Source organism: Scyliorhinus canicula, chromosome 6 (genome assembly GCF_902713615.1).
Source record: "Scyliorhinus canicula chromosome 6, sScyCan1.1, whole genome shotgun sequence".
NCBI lineage: Eukaryota > Metazoa > Chordata > Chondrichthyes > Carcharhiniformes > Scyliorhinidae > Scyliorhinus > Scyliorhinus canicula.
The window spans coordinates 41,498,640-41,524,173 of NC_052151.1; the positions used below are offsets into that span (position 1 = coordinate 41,498,640).

The window sequence follows — 25,534 nt, forward strand, 5'->3', positions numbered from 1 at the left end:
TTAAGTCCACACTTAGAAATTGTTCTCAATGGAGAACTGAACTCACCGGCTCCTCAGAGATCAGAGTGCCATTTTGAAAAGGTGCCCCGATCTCTAAGTAAGCTCGAGGGTCCACCACACCTCCTACCCACGGGCATGTCACCCCCGCAAACATAGGCATTACTCCATACCCATCCCCCCAAGTGAGGACACCTCCAGTGTGGGGTCACTGAGGGCACTCTCCCCACCTTTTAGGCCTTCCAAAGCCCCCCTGCCCTTTTGCCCCCCCCCCCCCCCCCCCCCTCCCTTCAGGACCTCCACCCTTCACCACTCCCAACCGTTATGTTGGCCCCTTCAAATCCTCACTTCATACTTCCCGCATCCCCCTTTAATGGGTGTGCCCCCCCCCCCCTCAGGTCCTGACCATAGGCACTGACATCTGGGTACCCTGGCAGTGCCCCTGCCAGCATGTCAGTGCCACCCAGGCACATTGGCAGTGCCAAGTTTCCAGTCTGGCAGTGCAAAGGTGCTCATGTGCCAGGTGGAGTGCCAGGGCGCCTCCCTGCCCTGTCCCCCACCACCCAGGGGTCCCCAATGGCCTGAAGCCCCCGAGGTCCCTAATGGCTCATTCAAATATGCTGATCTGTTAAGTACATCCTCAGGGGATTGGAGGAGGGGTTCTATTTGAGGTGGATTTGTATCATTACATTCTTTACAATCAGAAAATGAGGAGGGAGAGTAGGTTGGGGGGGGGGGGGGGGAAAGGGGGGGCAAGGATTTTGGACAAATAAGGGAAAAGTGGGCATGGGTTGTGGGGCAGTGTTATAAAAGTTGCTTTAATCTGTTTGTTCTTTCCGTGTGTTGTAAAGAGGCCACTATCGAGATTCAATGGTCTCGTGGTGACACCAAGTTGGGCACGATGAGGCTGGGAAGTCACGTCCATTAACTCTGTTTCTCTCCTAATAGAAACTTGCAGACCTGCGGAACTTTTCTAACTTCCTCTCTTCTTGTTTCAGATTCCAGAATCCGCAGTATTTTGCTCACTTCATTACTGTAGCTGACTTGTTGAGCAAACCGATAGGCACAAAACTGTCACAACGTTTATCAGCCGTATGAAAACATGCAGCAGCTTGGTGGGATTATACAGACAAATAAATAAATGGGTAGCTGCAAAACCAAAAATAAACTCAGAGGAAGTGAGAGGGAACAGGCCTTCTCTGTAAAAAGAGGCAAAATAGAGAGAGCGCGGCACGGCAGCACAGTGGTTAGCACTGTTGCTTCACAACTCCAGGCTCCCAGGTTCCAAAAGATGTGCAGGTTAGGTGGATTGGCCATGCTGAATTGCCTTTAGTATCCAAAAAGGTTAGGTGGGGTTACTGGGTTACGGGGATAGGGTGGAGGTGTGGACTTAGTGCTCTTTCCAAGGGCCGATGCAGACTCGATGGGCTGAATGGCCTCCTTCTGCGCTGCAAATTCTATGATTCATAAAGAATGGAAATGTTATATTGTTGGAATGGAGGCAATGGTTAGAGTTCTTTATGGACTGTGTTGAGTGGTGTTTGAATATTAGAGTCAGGTTAATTGTTGGTAAAGGTAATATTTAATGTTTTTTTAAATGAGGGGTGGGTACTTAAGAACATGTCAACATTGTTTGGGAGTCCAATTAGCCCATCTTTCACGTGCTGGCTCTTTGAAATGGGTTTAATTTAAGTGAAGAAGGAGCCATGTGGGCACATTGTGCGGTGCTCATTTCTCCTCCGCTGTGAAGAGTAGGAGTGTAGCCTGGGCCTCGAAGGAGCAGCAACAGTCAAATCTCTGACAGAGAGGTGGAATTATTATCTGGGCAACATCTAATGTCCAACAATAGATTCTTAAAATTAATGCATTTGTGGCAGAAACTATTGTGTACACACTGGTGGCTTTATATTTATCTGAAGATTGCATTTCATGAATGAGTGCTTGATGCTATGCCATGGTTGCAATCACCGTATTACCCCAAGCAGCAGTCTGGCTACCCTTGCATTAGATGGAGTTGGCAATAGTGAGACGAATATGGGCCAGGCAACAGCAGTTTGATTTAAATAATACTTTTAACGTAGTAAAACGTCCCATAGAGCTTCACAGCAACGTTATCAAACAAAATCTGACACTGACCCACATTTTAATCCGAACTGCTACTGGCAAGATATTTGACCGCAGAGGTTGCTGACACTCAGTTACATGCAATTGCTATGACTGCGCCCTCTGCAGACAATATCAGGTACAGATAATCGGAAAAGCCACGGCAGAGGTTTGTGAACAGCATGCTTCCGGGGGAATTGGGGACAATTTGTTCCAATTCTTCCTGTGTCCCCCATTTTTGAGTATAGCTTGGGAACAGTGATGACTAAAATTGAGGTTTGTAACCGACCATCATTGCTGCTAAGCATGTATCGACGAACTTCCAATCAAATTTGGTCGAGATATATGAGCATTGCAGGTTAGAATACTGAGAATGCAATCCAGCAGATTGTTTGTAAAAAAATCATTGATAGGACGTGGACGCTGCAGACAAAGCTGTCATTAATTCCTAGTTGTCTAATGTTTGATGCAATTGATCAGCCAATTTGGAGGATAGGTTAAACTATCTACAAGTCCCGAAAGACGTGCTGTTAGGTAATTTGGACATTCTGAAATCTCCCTCAGTGTACCCGAACAGGCGCCGGAATGCGGCGACTTGGGGCTTTTCACAGGAACTTCATTGTAGTGTTAATGTAAGCCTACTTGTGACAATAAAGATTATTATTAAGCTGTTGGTGTTACGATTTGTTGAGTGTTGAGTTTTTTTAATCCTTTGGGAACACCACGGTTGGGTTCCCGTACCAGCCTCCCCAGACAGGCGCCGGAATGTGGCGACTAGGGGTTTTTCACAGTAACTTCATTGAAGCCTACTCGTGACAATAAGCGATTTTCATTTTCATTTCATTTCAAATCCCGGCCAAGTGTTGACGCCGGTGTAAACACCGGAGTGGTGTACACTGCCATCAACAGGCCTCCTGGACCAGCAATTCACTGGTCTTCAGGGGGCTAGCACAGCGCCGGAGTGCTGCGCGCTGCTCCGGTGCCGAAAGGCGGTCCTGCACGGCTGGCGCGGGTCTGCGCGTGTGCGTGCCGGCAGTCTCCTCATCGGCGCATGGGCGTGGTTGCCATATCCGTGCCGGCGTGTGGTTGCCGTCTCCGCGACAGCGCAGAGCAACATGTTGGGGACCTTACAGTGGGCCACGCGGAAAGAGGTAGGCCTCCTCCAGATTGCAGCCACCCACCGATCGGAAGCCCCCGATCGCAGGCCTGGACACCATGGATGCCCCCCTGGAGTCAGATCCCCCGCCACCCCCTCCAGGACGTCCACCGTGGCCGCGAGCCCAACCTCTCGCCAGGTGGTACCAGGTTGGAACCACACCGGCGGGACTCGGCGGGAGTTCGGCCGGTCGCCCGGGGAGAATAGCTGCGTGGGCCTATTTCAGCAGCCCCCGACCGGCGCCGCGGCGACCGAGCGGGCACGATTGCTGCCAAGTCTCCGGCGCGGCCCAGCGTTGGAGCATCGTGGCAGGAATTTCCCGCGCCCCAGGCAAGTCTCCGACCTGGAGCAGGCTTGGAGGATCCCGCCCTACATCTCCATAATAATGGATTTACTGAGACTATCTAATGCCAATGTGAGAAAGATATGTAGACTTTCAGCACATTTGGGCAGTAACAGTGTCCTGAGGCATTCTTCAATGTTCAAGGTTACATTTCAAAAGAACCATGGTTCAATCTGATTTATTTTGCCATTAGGCAACATGTGGCTGCAGGCTTCAAAGAGTTATCTGTTCTCTATCCCCTTCATTAAGTTTCTAAATTTTGCAATGGGCAGGGTTTCTTTCGAACACTACATTATGTTTAATAAAGCTGTCTTTAAACCATAACTATGGGCTGCCATTTATAAAGAATTCTCGAGCACCATTTCCATTTTGTTTGCAGTGAAATAACATTTTGAGAGTCACATGAATTAATTTTGAAACGTTTTTCCCCCACTTTGAAAGTGGAAAAGCAATACAGTCCTATTTCTAGCAGCTCTCAAATTACACTAATTTGCCCGCATTCAATCAGATGGCTAAGTAAACTGTAGCACTCACACTCAAGCCATGAACCATTGACCATACGCTCCTTACTCACCACTGGCATTACACATCGGGAATAAAGACAAAATGTAGTTTGCAGGAAAAGAGCACGGGATAATTTGACCAGGGCGACGTAATTCAGTTCTCTCACCATATTATTTTGATTATATTTTTAATGGAAACTGCCCAGAAAGTAATTATACTTTCTTGCCAATTATGGCACCACAGCAACACTATTGGGGGAAGAATGTAATTACACCAGAACACATTTACAGGAGTTTCCATTATAAACCTGATAGAAAAAGTTGAGAGGAAGTGAGCACAGGCTTGACATTTTCAAGAGATTAATAGTTGATTTTCTATGGTATTGAACTTGGAGATACAGGATCAGATGTGGTGTTCAGGTGAAGCGGAGTGAGAGACTGGACGATAAGTGAACTAGGTGGTGTATGTGTAATTCAATCTGCATTTTAAAGTCTCAAATTCAGTCCTATTTTTATACTCCATTATAATTTTTTTATGTTCACCTTTATCATGAAAAATGTCTATGCATGATAATTGTGCCCTCTTCCTTCTTTCTCTCATTCCTCCCTCTCATTCCCATTCCAAAGCTCTTACATCAGATGGATCGATTTAATTAGCATACAAATATTTGTATATTTAGTTTCTTTTTAGGATATTAGAAACATCAGTTAAGGAAAAAAACAATAAAATAAATTTCAGGAAGCATTCCCAGAGAATTCAAAGAACCCAAGTGCCAGATTGTGCAAGGTGAATTTACTTGGCAGAGACTACAGTAAATATAGATATACGGCTCCATAATAGAAACGATGAAGCTAAGCGTATAGTTAAAATTTGACACCCTGAGGTCCAATGAATCCAGCCCAAGGTTTTTAAAATATATTGTGGAAAAAGTTGGATCAGCCCCTGCTAATGTTGCATTAACAGGGGACTGAAAAGAAATGTTAAAAAGAAAGTGAGATACAATCACATCTAATTCAAAATTATGAAAACTTTGGCTTGCTCCAAGATTTCCATGAATAGTTCACACTGTTTTTAAAGAACATGAAGGAGCTTGCCTTACATAATACATGAACATTTGCTGATAATGTCACACTTTGTTTAAACAATGAGTACATGAGAGTTCGATAATACTGATTCAGACCAACTGACCTGATGGATAGGCAATGAATTTTAATACCAGCAAACATAATGTGAAGAACAGGAATAGAAAATATGTGCATGCAATGAAGGATTTTCATCATCAAAAGTGAAACAAGGGAAGGGTTTGGATGTCCTTGCTGTTCTCTTACTTATAAAATCACTGTGAAGCTACTATCAACAATGCTATTGGAATATGAGTATACAACTGAAGGACATTTCATCATAACATGTTATTCTATTGTTGAGTGACATTTGGAATTCTGTACGCAGCTTTGGTGCCTTACAATCAAAATTACATTGATATTCTGCAATGGTTTCAGGGAGGATTAATAAGGGGATCAGGGTTGATGGGAGAAGGCAAGAGAATGGGGATGAGAAGCATATCAGCCATGATTGAATTGTGGAGCAAACGTGATGGGCCAAATGGCCTAATTCTGCTCCTATGTCTAATGGTCTTATAATGAAAAAATGAAAATGGCTTATTGTCACGAGTAGGCTTCAATGAAGTTACTGTGAAAAGCCCCTAGTCGCCACATTCCGGCGCCTGTTCGGGGAGGCTGGTACAGGAGGCTGGTATAGGACCTTGGAGCTTAAGTTACATAGAGAGCCTAATAGACTAGAATTTATTTCACAAAAGTAAAGAAAAATAAAATACATTCATTCCAGGTTTGTATATTCTGCAAGCCAAAGGCAATGTACATATAAAGCCCATTTAATTTGAACCCAGATGTAAGGATAGAGAACGGAAGAAGTGGTGTGCATTTTGGCTGCTGCTCCAGATTCAAGTCCATTATTTATATTGCTGTTTTCATTTCTATTTCTTTACCCCTCTGGGGCCTTTTTCTCCTCGGCCCCTCCTGTTAGTATGTGATGTCTCCTTTCATTTTTTTCCTTTTTGGGTATCTTGCAGCTCCAAATCCCTACTCGAATTCTTACTACTCCGCACCTGCCATCCTATGCTTGATCCCACCTCTTGGCCAAGCCCATACCTTCCGTCTGTCACTCTGACATTCTCACATGGGCTCATCAAAGCATTCATTCCCGTCTTCATTGAAGCAGCATTCCCAGCTGCTCCATTTTTAATCGACCGACCCATGTGCACAAAGGCTGGGGCGAATCTCACAAACTTCCTTTCCATCCTTGTTCACCCAGGCACCATTCCAAGCCCAATCCTGAGTTTTTTTATGGAGATATCCTCATCCTTTCCCCCCTCAGCCTCTGAACTGAGCGACTGCTGAGCCTCAGTGATTGTAGCCGCCATCTTGAGGATGTATGCCCTTTCTTCTCTGTTTACTGCTCTGCTGTCCTCCCTTAACTTAACCCCTCACATAAACCCTCCTACCCACATTCATGACGATGCCCTTTCATCTTTGGTCCATGTCATATATATAGTGTAATGGGTTAATAGAACAGTTATGGCAAGGAGTGATGTAGATCATGATGTAACAGTGACATCAGCAGCCATATGCTAGGCACACTTGGGAGGGTCAGGGGGGGTGTGGAAGGGGATGGAGCAGTTTGTACTCATGAAAACATACCTACTCTGTAACGTAACTTTGATATTGTGTAAATAAACCAGTTTGAAGTAATGATCAGAGTAAGGCTTCAGTTTTTCGAGATAAGATGAGCCATGCTAACCAGAAGCCAGTGATCATGCCACCAAAATAGGAAACTTTAACATCTATTCCCTTGGCACTGATGCCATTCCTCTCTGCAACTAATACTTCAGGCTGAATCAGGACAATCATAATCCCAGAATCCTCTCTGACCCTGACAGTACGTCTGAGCCTATGGGCACGATTTAACAGGAAAGGAAAGAGTCCCGTTTTGGGTACGAACAGCGGGCTGACGAGCTCAGCTTGTCAGTGTAGGAACAGATAGGGGCACCATTTATAATTGCCGCCCTGATCTCGATCCCCCACTGCAGCCTCTGGACCCCCCCCTCACCCCACCTCATAAGGGCAGGGATCCCCGGGCCCAATCCTCAGCATGGGCAAGCTGGTACCTGGGCACTGCCAGCTTGGCACCTCAGCAGTGCCATCTGGGCACCCTGGCAGTGCTTCCCTTGTGTCTGAATGACACTGCCAGGGTGCCCAGGTGGCATCAGAGGTGTCAAGATACCACTCTGCCCAGAGCCCAATCACCTTGGGGCCTCCGATCGCCTGGGAGGACCCCCACGTGCCATTACGCATGGTCCACGTTGATGGAAACCAGTGCTAAATGGCACCACAGCTGGGTCTCCCAGGCACGGGCATTCGATCCTGGGCTTTGAGATACTCTAGCGCAGACATACTTTAATGAATCTAACTGCTCACTCAATATGCACTGAGGGCGGGATCCAGATCGCGACGTCTAGTGAGATCTTGTTAGATCGCGCGAGACGTCGCAAGCATCGTAAATCTCGCAAGAGGATTCTCGAGAGATTTAACGGCCTTGTCGCATCCCCAAATTGGGTGTGACAAGGCAGTTCGATCAGGCCCTATATCCTCTCTGGCACAATGATTGCTTATTCCACCTCTGCAGCATTACCAGAATCTATCTCTGCTCAGCTCAGCGTATCTGTTGCTGAAACCCTGATCCATGCTTTAGTTAACTTCAGACTTGGCAATAATTCAATGCTCCCCTGTCCAGCTCCCCTCCACAAATTTGTCCACTTCTGAAACCCTGCAACATGTATACTAATCTACATCACCCCTGAACCTTGTTGGGAAAGTGAAACTGATGTTGTACAGCCATTATCTTAATGAATAGTTCAAGGGGCTGTATGGCCTATTCCTACTCCTAATACTTATGTTTCTTATTGAAAGGGGAGCACGGTGGCACAGTGGTTAGCATTGCTGCCTACGGCGCTGAGGACCCGGGTTCGAATCCCGGCCCGGGTTCGAATCCCGGCCCTGGGTCACTGTCCGTGTGGAGTTTGCACATTCTCCCCGTGTCTGCATGGGATTCACCCCCACAACCCAAAGATGTGCAGGATAGTTAGATTGGCCACTCTAAATTGCCCCTTAATTAGAAAAAATAATTGGGTACTCTAAATTTATTTTAAAAAAAGAAAAAAAAATGTTTCTTATTGACATCTGGTTTACCAAAACCTCGGGCTGAATTCTCCGCAGCCCTGCGCCAAAATCACGTTTGGCGCGGGGGGGGGGGGAATCCATTTTCACGCCTTATGGCAGTCGGGAGACAGATCGGGCTGGTTGGATCTTCAGGTGCGCGGCTGATTCGGGGGGGCCTACATTCCGCAGCTGCCTCCACGGTCCGAGTCTGCCATGGCACTCGGCACGGCCACTGGAGGCCACCGCTGTGTGTATGCGCGGACTTGAAACTGGAAATGCGGGACCCATATCCACAGATATAGCTACGTGAATCACATGGGTCCCTGCTAGCCCCCAAAGGTAAGTGAATTAGCTGATCTTTTTTATCGGAAACTCGGGAGTGAAACGTCAGCGTTTTTACGCCGGCGTGGGGACATAGTCCCATTTTGGGAGAATTCAGCCCCTCAAATTTAAACATTTTACCTGTATTGTTCTTTGTTCTATGTGTCGGCCTTAGGGTCAGAAATTCCTGCAATAAATCTCTTTGCCTCTCTTTCTTTCTTTAAGATCCTCCTTATAACTATCAGCAAGTTTTTAGATACTCCTGGAATAGCTCCTCCTCTAGCTCAGTGTCAATTTTTGCCTGATCATGCTCTTGTGAAGCACCTTGAGATAGTTTCCAAAATGCTATATAAATGCAAGTTGTTATTCTTGGAATAAGCTTCATACAAGACTAAAAAGGAGAATCGACTGTTCACTGAAAGAGAGCAAACAAGAACTTAAAGCAGTTAATATAACACCCATTATCCCCTTCAAGAAAATCATTAGATGAAGGATTGAAGGTTACAGGTATGTATGGACAAAGACAATCAAACATTTCACACAGCATAATGGTGCCTGGTTGCTGGATTGATGGGATTGTAAGGGCAAAAGGAATAGAATGTCATCCCTGTGCAGCATTAGGATAAAACTGGATGGACATTGTAGAGTTTTGTTCAATTACGCATGGAGATCGGGCAGCATTATTGTGCAGTTTTCCCTCAGGGGATTAAAAGGACTTGGTGGAATCCATGATAAAGGTGCATAATGCACCAGTTTGACAGCGGGGAGCAAGTGGCTGATTTTCTGTCCCAGCGTACTCACAATCCTATGCTCAATATATACTATTTATAAATCCACTCTTTTATAGTGTAATTATAGAACATATCTTACTTAGAGACTTGTAAACAGAATGAGCGACACGGCAATGTAGCCAATTGAAGCTGATATGGCTTTGACTCCTCGTACACTCTATGGAGACATGCCAGGCAGAAACTAGTCATTTTCAAAGCGGGGAATATGGGAGGGAAAGGCAGGCAACGTGAAGGATAACGAAAGGAGAATCCTGCCCAGAACATTCACGCCCCTCTCTCAGCAGCTGCTCCAAGTGACATTTGCAGAAACCTTTTGAGCTGGTCACCTCCCCAAACCTCTGGAACAGACGGAGAAACTACAGGGAGATTAACTACAAAACACCCAAATAAAAGAGGGCACTTTGAATCCAGTATGGTCTTTCTGAGCCCAAACAGTTAATCTGAGTTCTTCCCCTGAACAGCTGCTGGTGGGTTTGCAAGTTTCAACGGATAAATCTGTTTTTTTTTAAAAAGACATGTATATTTAAATCTTGTTGTGGGTGGTAGCTTCATGCCGATGCTACAGCTGTGGACAAGAGCATCTTAAAAATATAATTACAGTAAAAGGTTTGAGGAGTCACAGAGCCTAACATTGGATGAAAAATTTGTTTTAAAAAAGAAATCTCAATTTCTTACCCCTGACTTGCATGTTAATTTAGGATAAAGACCAGAAGATGGGAGTCGCATGAGAGAAGACTCAGCGGTGACAAGCTCATTAGCATGTTAACTTTGCTGACATTTGCACTGGCTCCTATAATCATTTCACCTAATCCCTGTTGAGTCCCTCTCATCATCCGGAAGATCACTGGTTAGCTGCCTCATTCACATATGGTACGCACATAATTATACTCATTCCATTTTGCAGTCCATAAATATGATGACTTCCTGGCTCTCTGCCACCAATTTCATTGCACTAAATAAGCCAGAATGTTGTGGAAAAAGAAGGGGGGGGGGGCAAAAGAGTCAGAATTTTGATTTAAAACGGTGTCAGTCTGTTGAAAAAAAAACTAGCACCATCTTTCCACTGACATAAATTTCCAACCAGTTTTTTGCACTTAAGACTGAATAAATAATAAAGTAATAACAATAAGAAATTGGATTTTATGTCATTATTTTTTCTTTTCCCTGGCCACTTTGACTGCTTGTCAACCATCAGTGTCACTCCATGAGCAGTCAGCCGGAAGACGGGGAAGGGCGGCTGAAGGAAGTTAGCCTTCAAGTAAAAATGAGACAACTAACACCAGTTCTCTCTGCCATCTCCCCTCCCATAGAGGAAATATCCCACTGCAAGACTTGCCATCAAGCCTTGGCAGCAGCTCTCAAAACTCAGTGGTGTGTGAATCCAGTTGTTCCTATTTCCATCAGGAAATAAAGATACACAAGTAATAATGTTGGACAAATCCCTTTTCAGAGGGTCTCACAGTCGGAACTGCTTTGACTTAACAACTGATTAATCAAACGTAAACGGCATTCTCTGGTACATTCAAGAAAGGCTTACCAAGATAACTAACATAACAAGTACCATAAAGTATCTGAACATATTCAGAAATCATTAGGAATGCAAATAAAGTATCACCATTAGTTCCTGGCATTAATCGAGTTGTATGTGAGAGAGAATGAATAAATGTACTACATCTCCTGAGGTCACAAGATTGGTCCAGGTGACTACCTGCCTTATGTCAGTTCTAGTGCCTAATATTAAGAAGGGAAGGGCAAAATGGAGTAGGTTAAAAACACCAAAACTAAATGATGTGGAATTCCTGTTAAAAAGGCCAACTCAGTCTGAAGTAAAAAGTGACCATCTTTTTCTTTCTCAATTACCTTTCCTTTGTTCCCTTTGCCTCAAAGTGCCACTTATTCTTTCCTGGTTTCCACAGGTACCAGCTACATTCTGGTACCTCATTGAAGTATCTCTGTATAGGGTATCAGGTGAGACAATTCATGTTGGTGGGCATTACAGCCAAGGCTGATCCTATTATCACCTGACCGTCATCACGTATCAGTGATCACTGGACAGTGAGATCCTTGCTGACTCTGTCTGACTCCAGCACCAGGGCCCTACGCGCATACACTTCCAACCCAGCTGGGCACAGCAGGCCAGGGATCATACCTGGAATTTTCCGGTCACGTTAAGTTCAGCCACACGCCATGTGGTGCATTTGTCATCCCTCAGGCTGGAGTTAACCATTTTCATAGAGAATCACAGATATTTCAGTTTAGCAAGAGGCCATTGTGGCCTTGTTTTAAGAGCATCCTGTACAAGATTTTTTTCACATTAATGACTAGGTTAATGAATGTTCAGTCACATTTTTTAAATACTTAACACTATTTCTATATTATGAAAGTGATCATTGAATATCACCTGTTGAACACGATGGGACCCAGGATTACTTTCAAACGGCCAACCTTCCGCAGTAAATGGCATACTCTGGCCGCATCACATGAAATGATATAAATACAAGGTAAAAATACAGAAACTTTAGCAAATGTTCACAAATACAACATTCACTTGTAACTGTTACATATGAAAAATAAAGACCCATGTGGCCTGACATCACCTGTGTTCAACTGATGGTGAAAGTTAGAGATTCTGTCTATTCACATACACAGAGAAGTAATACTTACACCAATTCATCTCTTCATTGCAAAAACTTGCAAATTCTTGACAAATTAAATACTGAACCTTTTCTGCTGCTACTGCAATTACATATTGCAAAGCACAGACAACTTGTGATAAAAGTTGTACCTCTTGATCTATGTGTGTTTAGAAAATTGTTTTTATTCACTGTAACGAGGGTCGCAGTAGCTATCATGAGGGTGCTTAATCTCATGAGACCTGTTATTAGTAATTTAAGATAGTTTTTATACTCTTACTTCAATGGTGCATCTAGTTTCATGGCCAAGGGCTTTTCTTTCCCTAAAATGGAATTTAATTGGACACTGGAAAAGTCAACTCTAACTCTGTTAGATATGGGGGTAAATGCAAGGACTGTGGTTTCTCTGTTCCTAATACTTTCACATTTAATCTTTTGTTAGCTACTCAAAACCTGTTGAAAAATTAATTTAAATCCTGCTCCAATGTTGCCATTTGCTGCCCATGTGACAAACTTGCTATCTTAACAGCAGAGATCAGGATATGGGAGTCAAGGGGTTTAAACACTCTTAGCCTCTTCTGTTCATTTTAACTGATGCCAATTTTTTTAGGGATAAAAAAATAATCAAATAACTACGACTTTTTACTACTTTTACAGCTAACCTGTAATTTCTTTAAAAATCAACAAAGCAGCACATATACATCAGTATGTAACACATAATAGTATTTTAAAAGCCTTTTTTATTAATAATATTTTATCTTTTGCACATTCGCCCCGCGTCTGCATGGGTCTCACCCCCACAAACCAAAGATGTGCAGGGTAGGTGGAGTGGCCACGCTAAATTGTCTGTTAATTGGGAAAAAAAGAAGTGGGTACTCTAAATTTATTTTTAAAAAAGGAAAAAAAAAGTAATAATTTATCTTTCCAACTTAGCACCTCACAGTGCTCCTTTCTGATTCTGAGAGTGGGACAGGCTTAAGCCTTCACACTGACAGGAATTGGCCAGCTATATATTTGGATGCACGATGTGCCTTTCCAGGTAATGTTCCTGCTTCATTCCATTACCATAAGGGTCCCCCCTTCAGTGGTCTGATGGAAATCCCTAATATTAAAGGCTAAGGTTCCCATGCTGGAATTCTGCAAATGGGGTGAATTTCAATGGAAACCTTTTCCACGATGTATGCATATTGCACAGGTCTGTTGACAAAGTAGTTGTGAAATTAAGAACTAAAATATGCTCTGTTCATGGTTACAACCTGTGCAGTCCTACTCCCAAGCACACAGGTATCTTGATTTTGATAATGACAGAGTACTCCTTTCTTTTAACCAGTCTCAGAAACATGGCGGAGATCACCAGTCAGCACTGTAAACGATAGCTTTTACAGTCATGTGCTCTGCTCACTGTTTGAAATAAAATCTGAATTAATGAAAGTGTCGTTATTTAACTTTAAGGCCAGCTGGTAACGTTTTACACACCAGGGAAAGGAGAGCACTGTGACTTTAAAACTAACTGTTTAGTAAAGTTTCCAGCGGCAATGAAGGGTGAGGCACGGATACCGGGACAGAATTTGGCAGAACCGAGGGCATGGGACAGAAACATACAAGGTACATTTTGGAATTTTTAAGTCCTCGATCTTAAAAAGACATATCAGTTAATGGGTTTTCAATTCTGAACAGGAGTGGCTGATTCCGCGCTAGATACAGATCGGTGTTGTTTGGTGTAACTATACCTGGAGGCAAATTATAAGGTTGTAATCTCACCAACAGATCTGTACACTAACTCCCACCATTCGAGTCTCAAAATTAGGCTTACAAGCTTCTCATATCAAAATGAGATGACAATCATTTTTGAAACAAAAATGACTCAGATATGAGAGGCAAAGTTGAAAGGGCGGGGTGGTGTGACTTAGATTCAAATATTTTTGTGCTCCTTGCTGATGGAAATTAGCAGTGTGGATGCCACATCCCATTAAGGCTGTGTGGATTACATAGAACATACAGTGTAGAAGGAGGCCCTTCGGCCCATCGAGTCTGCACCGACTCACTTAAGCCCTCACTTCCACCCTATCCCTGTAACCCAATACCCCCTCCAAACCTTTTTGGTCACTAAGGGCAATTTCCATTGGCCAATCCATCTAACCTGATGGACTGTGGGAGGAAACCCACGCAGACACGGGGAGAACTTGCAGATTCTGCAAAGACAGTGACCCAGCGGGGAATCGAACCTTGTTCTCTGGCGCTGTGAAGCCACAGTGCTAACCACTGTGCTAACGTGCTGCCCCTGTGTGATGGCGTTGTGTTAAAAGTCTATCAAATGATAATCAACAGGGTGGCTGAAAATAAAACCATTAGAATGCTTAAATCACCAATAATAAAAAGAATATACTCCAGGAAATGTAATCCAAGATGACATTTATATTTTGGGCAAGATGGTGTAGGTTTTTGAGCACTGTGGATTTAAGAATACAAATAAATGCTGCTAAATACAGCAGCCATAGGTTTGGACATAGGCAGCAGGAAGTTCAGTGAGCCAACCTCAGTCTCATCTGATGCTCTCAATACAATTTTATCTGGACACACTCCAGTTTCAGGAAATCCTGGTTGCATGCGCGTGAGTAGGAATTGAGTGCAAGTGCGGGAAAATGAAAAAAAAAACAAATATGCAAAGAGGGAAAGATGGATAGACAGGTGGAGAGGAAAATTGAGAGAAACTGGGGGCAGAAACAGAGTTAAAAGAGAGACAGGTAGGTACACAAAGAAAGTGGCACACTTACAGGAAGATATACAAATAAAGACAGAGGGCAAGATGGAGAGAGGAAAATGAAGGATTACTGAGGACAGACAGATACACACAAAGATACATGCACACAGAATAAGATGGAAAATAGGAGAGACACACACATACACAAGTGAGACAGACACAGATCGGAAAGATACACACGCCAACACAGGCGAACACAGCCAAAATATGGACAAAGGGGAACAAAGAGAGTGAGGGTGCTATAACAGGGGCAGGATCAAGAGGGCCGAGAGAGGACAGAGGGACAAAAGGTAGAATTATTGTTGCAATCATCTCCTTCCAAAAATATAATACAATGGACATGAGTGGAAGAAACTATGGAACAAATAACGATCCATGATTCTGTATTGTGTTTATGGTGCAATGTAGCCTTCAGTATTGGTTTAAATAGTTGGATTTTAAAATGATCGGCAAATAATTAGCATGGTATAATATCATCCAATAGCCTGATATATGAGGTCAATAAAACCAAGGAGTCATCAACACTGTCTTACCTATTTTTATTTTGGCTCCTTTTAAAAAAGTTAACATTGCAATATTCATATAGAACTGAATTTATACTGAATGGGGTACTGTACCTTTTCAATAAAATATAGAAATTCATCAGGAAGTGAGACTGCATTTAAACAAAGGAGTTTTTAATGATTTTCTTAAACAATTGATCTTTGACAGTTGTGAACCACAGTCCTGCAGACCTCAACTTTAACAATGTAAAATGGAGTGGAGTGAAATGATGCTAATTTAACAATCCTGGTCAGCCAACTTGAATGAAGTGGGCAATCTAAAAATTCTGTCACCAACACGGAGAAGCTCCAATTTTAAATTATGATTTCACTAGACAGTTCAAAGTTCAAATTCTAAGTGTAAGATCTCTGTTGCTGGATTTCTACGTCAATAGCGACATGCCAGTTGGGAAACAGAGACCTTCTCTTTAACTCTTTGAGGACTGCAGTAACATTTCTGCACCAATAGAAACAATTAAGAAGAAAAAAAAAAACCTTAAGGTTGCAATGTCTTGGTTTACCTTGGATTAAGAAAACATTCTACAGTTGCGAACATTTTTCCAATTCAGTGCATTAGAAATTTACATAATTTTTTTGGGGGGTAGTAAGATGCTGTAAAACACAAAAGCTAATTGGATTTTGCAAGCTGCAAAGGATACTCAGTACTCAAAGGGTTAAAATTTGCAGAGAAGATGCAGTCATCTGTAGACGTACAACGTTTCAACCAAGAGAATTTGTTAACAGTTAAAACAACAGTCTAGCAAATTATCAGGCTCTAATTTCTGATTCCCATTGCAGCAATGCCAGATGTTCCGAACTAAAACTGCCGAGCCCAAACCAATACAAGACAGACTAACATCCTGTTTTTCATTAGGATCAACTAGTAGAATCCTGTGAGTTCACTTGTTCAAGTCAGGGTTAGGTTCTCTGGCTCCTGATGAGTTTACACATTGCTCCATTAAGACACAATCATGTGAATTTTCAAGCATCTGGCTATCGATTGGTTAAATTTGCCTTGACAATATTCTCCAGGAGATCAAAACCCGCCATTTTTTCCCCGCAAGTTGGACCCACCTCCAAACAGGGATAAGACATCGATAAGATTTAATCGTTTAGTTTTTGAAAAATAAAAAAGTTTAAAATGTGGATGAGAAAAGAGTTAAAGTAAAATGAGAAGACAGAAGGTTAAGGAATCAGACTGTTGAGAACCATGCCCAATATTCTGGTCAATAATACAAAAGTGACTACGTCCAAACATTAGATAGAGGCAGCTCACAGAAAAATTGATTCCCGGTATTAAAGAACTGAGGTATGTGGAAAAGGTATTAAGTTATATAAAATGACAAATCTGTGGAAAGATTAGATTCATTAAACTAAATTGTGAAGAAAGGTTCAAACTTAGAAGAGGCCAATTTAGGATGGATGTTGGGAAGGTTGGCATTATACAATGAACAATCACTAGATTGGATAGACCTTCCAGGTGAAGCACTGAAGGCAAAACATGAACGTTGGTTATGTATCAATTGGATACTACAATGTGATGGACCATTTAGCCTTTCCGGACGGATGAGCTAAGATCGTTTAAAGAGCTTTCATCTTCCATTTCAGTTTTGTGAAAGCAGAAAATGTTTATTTTTACTGTAATGTCACATTAATATCTGCATAGTTTTGTAATAATCTTAATGACATTCATGAAATGCGAGTAGCCTCATTACTTGGAACTGCATGGCATATTTCAGCATCCCAGTGTGAGAGCTTAGAAACTCGGCCAGAAAGAGCAGCACTTCCCTGTACCAGTTAGCTGGTTAAGAACAAGAAATTATTTCAATGCCATCACCTTGTCATTAAGAACATCAACTCACTTCTGATCACCCCTTTTTTAAAATTTAAAGCACCCAATTATTTTTTTCCAATTAAGGGGAAACTTAGCGTGACCAATTCACCTATCCTGCACATCTTTTTGGGTTGTGGGGGTGAGACCCACGGGGAGAATGTGCGAACGCCACACAGACAGTGACCCAGGGCCGGGATCAAACCCGGATCCTTGGCAGCGTGAGGCAGCAATGCTAACCACTGCACCACCGCGCTGTCCCTAATCGCCCCTTTTAATTTTGTTTTTGCATGTTTCTGTTGATTTTTTTTTTAGAACTGGTCATGGATTTAAGCCTTCAGCAGAAAAGACCAATTTCTGAGGAAATTATTGGTTATTTGGAACATGTTGATGGTAACATTAACCGACTCCAGTCTAGCTGCACAAATATTTGAGCAGGTGGCTGAGTAGGTTCAGTGGTTTTATGGTCTCCCCATATCAACATTAGCATAGAAGAAAATCTCTTCTGACACCTCATGTTATTTGCATCCTAGCGCTAAGCATCAATATCCAATTAAAAGGTACCACAAGTAATCCATATGGAAGATTAAACTGGGAACATGATATCTTAACTCTTTTTTTATTGAACTAAAACCTTACACATAACTGACATAGCAAAACATCAGGGATAATGATGTTTTTTTCATGCAGCGTTAACCTTTTAGGGACCAATATATCGTTTTCCTACTCAACAGGAAAACGTAGGAACTGCATTAAACTACAAGTGAAATAGGATACTAGAGCTTTAAAGAACTTGCTGCACTGATTTATTAGGATTTTTTTTAAACTTCCACCTTAAATTGTGAATTGTCTTGTCTCATTTCTTTTTCAATTCTTCAAAATATTCTTTGAAAGGGATTTTGTTTAAAGTCCTTTAGTTGCAGGCCTATTTCCATCATAAAGCAATCAGCTTTTTAAAAAAATTGCAATGACATGGAACCACATACAGAAAACCTGAAATTCATGGGACACCCAAGAAACTGAACAGACAAAGTTAAGAAATGATTATTTCAGAGATCCCCTCACCTCCATCCCAAGCAGCCTCCCCTCCCCCTCCTCAAACCCTGCTGCCACATCCAGGCTGTGTCAGCCAATAAAGATAATGGGTTGAGGTCAGGTGCTTGGGGGGAGAGGGTGGGGATAAGGTGCTGAGGGAGGGTCGGGGGGGGGGGATGGGGATGGGGGAGGCAAGGTGCTTGGGAGAAAGGTGGGTGGGGGGGAGGATTTCCTCTGTGCACTTGAATAGGTTTATGATTTTACTACCCCGAGTGCACAGAGGAAAGCTTATCCTGAGGTTTATGTTGGAGAAATGTTTGTAAAGACACGAGTCTGGGATCTTGACATGGTGTGGGGTCAAGTAGGGTTCAATCGCCATTCCAGTCGCTGAATTTTGTATCTTCAGCACTGATAGTAGAAGTGTCCATGTGATCAACATACTCGGGGCCCATGAGGGCAAGGCTTGTGTTACAATGTGATGCTCCATATTGTGCACCATACTTGAAACTTGTCTATTAAATTGCAAGAAACTGTGATATTAGCTGAAAGAATCCCTGGTGTGGTGTGCACACTTAACAACTGACAGATTTATTCCGGTGCAGATATGAGCTTGAGTTGATTTGATTTGTTTTTCTATAATTCCCAAATAACTTATTAAAATTATAGTTCAGCTGACAAAGCACTCAAGTCTGGTTATAAGATTGCTACCTTTCCACAGCGAGTTTGATAAGAACAGTCGTGGTCCGTCCTTCCAGTAATAAGATCCCCTGGCTCAGCCCAGGCTCTGTTTGGGCAGAAGGTAAAGAAATGCAAATCTTAGATGAAAGGCTGGCGATGGAGAATGTTGGATAGGCCTTAAATGAGAACAACCTGAAACTTGTCCTGCAAGGAAGGTACTATTCTTGGGAACAAATCAACAAAATGATTGTAGCTGTGGCCAAAAGAGCGCGAGATACAGAGAAGCCAAGCATGCTGCATGACTGGGAAAAGACAACACGGTCCACACAAGCTAGCAGTAGTCCCATTCAGCTGATTCAAAACCAGAATGTGGCCCAGAATTTCCATAAGAATTAAATGGCAGAGCAAATTGTGCAGATTTTAAAAGAATAATGTGAAAAATAAAACAAGATAGCAGATGCTGGAGTTCTTTTAATTATCTAAAATCATGTGACTAATTGGTCTCTGCTGGTAACTGCTTCCTTAACACTAATGGAAAATGATGTTAAATGCAGCTCGGAAATTACACATACAATCCTTGCATTACAACAGCTGAGCTTAATGCAGCAGCAGTGCCCAAGCCCGCACATGTCTACATTATCCTTACGATTACCTACCAAGAGGCATCTGAAAATACTGACTGCAAGGGGATTCTTCAAAATCCTACCTTCTATCAACAGAAACACCCACAAACCACCATTCGAGAGCTTAGACCATTTTATTTCATTTTTACTGCTAATGTCAGCACCAAATAGATTGACCACAAAAATCGCATCCAGTCAACACAAATTCAACAGCTTCAATATTTTCAGTAACCTGATCCCAGGCTTTATTTCAAGTGGCACAACTACAGTCAATGTTGCAACTTCCATGAACCTGGATAGAGGGTTTTGATTGTTCTCCATTTAAACAAGATTGAGAAATTACAAACCAGAGGGAAAACAAACGGTTCGCCAATGTTTCCCTTTCTTTTTACTTATCCATTTACATTGTTTTTAAAAATAAATTTAGAGTACCCAATTCATTTTTTCCAATTAAAGGGCAATTTAGTGTGGCCAATCCACCTACCCTTCACATCTTTGGGTTGTGGGGGCGAAACCCACGCAAACGGGGAGAATGTGCAAGCTCCACACGGACAGTGACCCAGAGCCAGGATCGAACCTGGGACCTCGGCGCCGTAAGGCAGCAGTACTACCCACTACGCCGCCGTGCTGCCCTCCATTTACATTGTTACTTCCCACTTACTTTAATAATATGTGGCCTCTTATACATATTGTTCCACTAAATCTACTACTACCAGTGGGGGTATTGTAAGATTTGAAAGAGACATTAAAGTAAACTTATAGTATTGTTTTACTTGTAGCTGCATGAAGGGGTGGGGAGACGAAGAGGTGGAAGCAAACATTGAATGAGAGGTTGCGATGTAGCAAAAAATTAGAGAAGACTATTTGACCCTGTCAAATAGTCCTATCTAACCCCACTTTACTGCTATTTCCCCACATTCTTCAGCATTTCCTCCCTTTCAAGCAAATTCCAATCCCCTTCCACACTAACTGATGTGTCTGACAGCATTATTGTCGCTATAACATCCAATGTACTAAAAGAACCCATGAGTTTTATGCTGATCCACTGTTTAAATTTATATGCCGAGGTTTACACGCTACATTTTATTGAATTTCAAAATACTTGTAGAAGATAGACTGATGTTCCAATATTTAGATTCTAACTGGTTGTTGATATCAACGTAATTTAAAGAGAAAAAAAAACACAGAAAAGACTAAAATGACATTTCTGATCTGACCTCTACTTGGGACTTAATGCCTCAACACATAGTACAATAGAATGATATGGCACAGGAAGCTTTCACCGTAGCCCTGTGACTCAATCAGTCTTATGGAAGCTCACAACATGTCAAATTAATGGTAGTGTTTACAGCACAGTGCGGGAAAAGCAGAAACACTGCCATGCATGTTATTTGGAAAAAAAAGTGCTATGTAAACGAGCAGCAGCCCACGCAGTGCGACCTGCTCAGAGACATTGGCTCCTCTGTTAGTATGTGAATATATCACTCAGTTCGAAAATCAGACAAGAGCTTTGCAGTGCCGGAGAGCAACGATGTGGCAGATCTTTCCCAGTGCCTACGATGGCAAATATCCTCTAAAAGTACATAATCAACATTAAAAAAATGAAAGAGGACTACAAATTGGAATCTTAAAAATTCAGCTGAAACAGTACTGGGTGGCTCATTTGAACTCAGTCAAGTTAAGTGTTGTCAAATTTGATTTCCACAAGCTAGTGGAGTCATTTCATTGTTAGGATGCGCTCCATCCTAATTTACCTCCAAGTCAGGTGGAATATTGTATGCTAAATCATTTTGGAATGACCTTGTCCAATAAATGCAGAATGACTTTATTTTGCAAATGAAAAATAAACATATTTTCCGCAATGTAGTTTTCTTAAAGTGATTGTTTTCAGTCAGGTGGCGCTAAATGCTGTGAAACACGAATGAGAAAAAAAAGCAAATGTGTACCAGCGTGTCACTATTTACTACACTCTTAAGAAGCTCTGCACTCTACTTCACTCCCATTCAGCAATGGTATCGGGTCACAAGAAGAATTCCCTGAAGCCAAAAGTACTACAGGCCACCTCACTCTTTTTACAATGACAGCTTCCACATTCTTTGAAACAATTTACAAACAATGAAAATAGCAAGGTACAGGGTGCATGCTTTGAAGAAAGAAAACATGTGCATGACAAGCTGTGTTATCATTTTAAAAGTAAATAGCAGATTATATTTTCCAATTCAGCAGTGAACCATCACAAAACCCCAGAACAAAGGATTCACACTTCCACCACAGTCGCTGACAGATATATCGGAGAGCAAAGAACCACTGTTATAGTACTACTATAAATCAAGACAAACATCTTTTTAGCAAGGTACTGGCAGATCAGCAGACTGTTCGCTAAGTGAGAGACAGAAATCCCTCCTCTTTTCCTGTTGACAGACCCAGCATCAGGGCAGTTTCCCATAGTCGACATCCACAATAAACCTTGAAGCTGCAATTTCTACCCAAATCAACAGTCGCCACATAAAGTTTAACAGCATGCGGTTGACTGTCACAGTAATCTGTTTAAAAACAAAATCTTGATTGAGTTCAGTTTTATTTCTGCAGTACTGGATTCTGCCAGTTTGGTTACTGTACCAAACAGAGACTCGTTGATGATCATGGGGAAGATAATTTAACCTGTTTTACCCCGACGATGGCGAGGATGTGGTGAAATCAGAATTAACTTGCGAGAGTTTTGAATGCATACGTACCTATTACCATTTCTATTTTTGTGTGGGATTGCATGAATGTCACATTTACTATGAGGTTGCTGCACAATTATTGCTTTCTGGAAATCCTCATGAGCAGAATTAAAAATTGGAATCAATAATCTACTTATTGCATTGTCTCCACTCTACATCCACCTTGTAAAATTAACTGCTTTTTCTCCCTCTTTCCTACAATGAATTTCATACAAAGATAACGCCAATATTCCCTTGCAGACTTTTCTAGAAGCATGAAAGATAGTTCCATTGTTTGATACGAGCAGCTCATTGAGCAGGGTAGTTTGAACACATGCTAGTTTGGGCAGATAATAATGAACAGAAGATTGATGCTCTGGTGCTTATCAGACTCTGAAGTGTGAATTCATGAATTGACATTTACTTCCTTTGAGCAATGAGTATCCTTTACAACCTCACAAATGTCGTTGATACAAATGTCTACAAGCATGATTGTCAAATTCCGATTCTGAATTCAGCAAAATTTCAGCAATGTACAGAGCCATAAAACACTCCTTAATACACAGCACACATTCACCCATAGTGAAACACTGGACAGCTTGCAAGCTCAGCTATGATGCTTGCCTGTCGAGTGGGAGGCAATGACATTGAAAGCCCAGGGCTCACTATCCACATTGCCAGGCAACACTTCTCCTATTCTCAAGCCAAGCCTTACCAGTTGGGAGGAGCAAGGAGCTTGTGAATGGAGAGAATGGGTAACGGTCCACACTCTCCACTTTCTAAAACAGCTCGCACCATTCAAACCCTTCAAGCTTGGTTGGAAGCAAGCCCCATCAGTGAAACGGGAGGGCAGACAAGAAATAGAAAACGTGGAAATCAAAATACATAAAATTTTAAAATCTAGTGCAGAAATACCTGTTGCAGTCCTCAAAGGGTTGATTATGGTCATGATGGATACATTTTGCATTCCTCTTATTAAAAAGTGATTTGGATTGATGAGCAATGGGTTATCTGAGAATCGTGTAACCTGAATGTCAATTGTTGCTATTATCTCTCTGCTCAAATGTATGGCCTCTTACCTTGTTACGCTTGAAATAAGCCCGTCTGCAAGCTGCAAAACACTTTTCACTGCAGAAACTTTTCACCTCACTTCCCATGCTGAGGGAGTAACGCTTAATTCCCAGCTTCTGGCACCAAGCACAAACTATCTGCACATTTATCATTTCATCATCTGAAACACAAAAAAACACGCAAAATATCATGAGCAAAAGCATCATCACTATGGACTGACGAGCCCAATGGAATTGACTCTATTCCTACAGAAGCACACTGCAACCATTCTGAACCATGACACATACTCTGCAAGCTCTCCAGTCTGGAAAGCTTTTTTGTTTTGGAAACATCAGCTGTACAATATTTTTTGAGCATACCTAAGCAACTCATGGCATCATTTTAGTACATTATTGTGGGAGCATAAGCATGGAAGATACAGCCTTCGGATAAGTATTACCGCTTAATAATGTTTTATCATTGTTATATGCTTCAGGTAATTATTTATAACTCAGTATTTTCTGGATCGTGCACTTGTGGTTATGTGGTTTTAACATCATTCTATTATCCAGAAAGTTCCAAAATCCAAAGTGCCTTAGCACTATGCATTCCGGACTGGCGAGGTTACAGTGTACATGCTTTTTAAAAAGCAATTTTGATGTAGGCAATGAGCTCCTATTCAACTTTTAGAGCTGAGTTATTCTGTATTTTAAAGAGCTGTTTGGCTCTAATGCAATGGTAACCACATTCCAGTGAGGACAAGAAGCAACATTTTGAAATATATCCCACTCAATAAATATTTATAAAATTCATCTTGGATCACTAAAGCTTCAGTTAATTGGCTGTACATAAACTTCTTAAATGTACCATGTAGAGAAAATTAATGACTGCATAATTCCTGTGTAATATCTACATAGGATGGAATGTAATGCTGCTTTTTGAGTTGCAAATTATCCTAGTTAAACATTCAATTTGGTTAAATCATGCGGGGAATTTTAGCATACAAATATGGTTAGTTTGAAGGAATTTGTATTTGTACCAGTAAACATTAGAAGTAAGGTATAGCTTTAAGTGGGTTTAGTTTAATGTTTTTGTGCTTGCAAAGGTAAAACCTAGTGGTAGATTCAAGCTGGTCAAACGTGTTTGCATGTGTAGGGGTTAGTTTCAATTCCAACTGTGATTCTATCATGTTTAGAGAGGGATACTGCATGAAGAGTAAATAAACCAACAATGGTTGCTTAACGATAGGAGCCTTGTAAACTAGAGAAGCTTTTAGCTCAGCTAATTTGATTCCAGTGGGGATAGGTAGTAAAAGAGAAGGCAGTTCTCTCATCTCTGCTAGATGCAGTTGATTTTAGAAGGCTAAAGAGGGAACATCACTTTCAGACTTGCTAGAAGAAAAGCCATACTATTGAGTAGCAGTTAAGAAAACAGATGCCGGGATTCTAAAGTCCAACCAGTTAAAGAAACTAGAGAAATGAAGTGAGAAGTGTCCAACAAGTCTGGAGTTAAGTGAACAGAGACCAAGGTATAGTTCAGGAATTGAAGGAAGAGTAAACAAAATGTTCTGAGTTAAAGAGACAATTGCAGTAATCACATTTAAAGTGAGGCAGCAGCCTTTAAAGGTAAATCAAACATCTGATGTCATTTTAATACAGTCTGGGAATTGAGAGTTAAAGCAATTGTGTGCAGTTTACACAAGAGCTTGGTGTAAAATCCTGGTCTGGATTCTCTGTTAAAGGTGGACTGGAAGCTTCATTTACAATTCCATAGACTACCAAAGTCATTGTTGCATTTATTTTAAATGGATTTGAGGTAAAGTAACAGATAGAGGAATTTCGCATAAAACACATTCAGCATAGGACCTTCTACACACCTCAGCTTCATTGAGACGTTTATTAGAGAGAGAGAGAGAGTTCATTATTGGGACAGCTGTACTATTGGTGGTGCCACCTTTTGGATGAGGCCCTAAACCGAGGCCTCAAACTGTCAGCTCTCTCAGGTGTGCCTGAAGAAACCCACAGCAGCGTATGAAGACATGCATTAAGTTTCTCCTGGTGTCCTGGCTAACATTTATCCCTCAACCTATATCACTCAAATAGATTAGCTTGTCAATACCTCATTCTCGATTGCTTTGTGAAAATTAACTGCCAAGCTTCCTACATTACAACAGTGACGACACTTTATTTGCCCTTAATTGCCTGTGAAGGGGCGGTACGGGGGCAC

At 41.9% G+C, this 25,534-nt stretch overlaps 1 protein-coding gene across 8 annotated transcripts in view; it reads right to left on the minus strand.

Annotated features, from left to right (window-relative positions):
- Positions 1–25,534, minus strand: part of sobpa (sine oculis binding protein homolog (Drosophila) a) — a 383,474-nt gene that overhangs the window by 120,258 nt on the left and 237,682 nt on the right. For 7 of the 8 annotated variants that reach the window (XM_038799231.1, XM_038799229.1, XM_038799227.1 and 4 more), the window contains 2 exons: positions 23,338–23,489; positions 11,852–11,917 (listed from right to left, as the gene is read on the minus strand). In XM_038799231.1, the coding sequence (XP_038655159.1) occupies positions 11,852–11,917; positions 23,338–23,489 (218 nt within the window). The remainder of the gene's footprint in view (positions 1–11,851; positions 11,918–23,337; positions 23,490–25,534) is intronic. The other variant, XM_038799230.1, reaches the window with a different exon arrangement.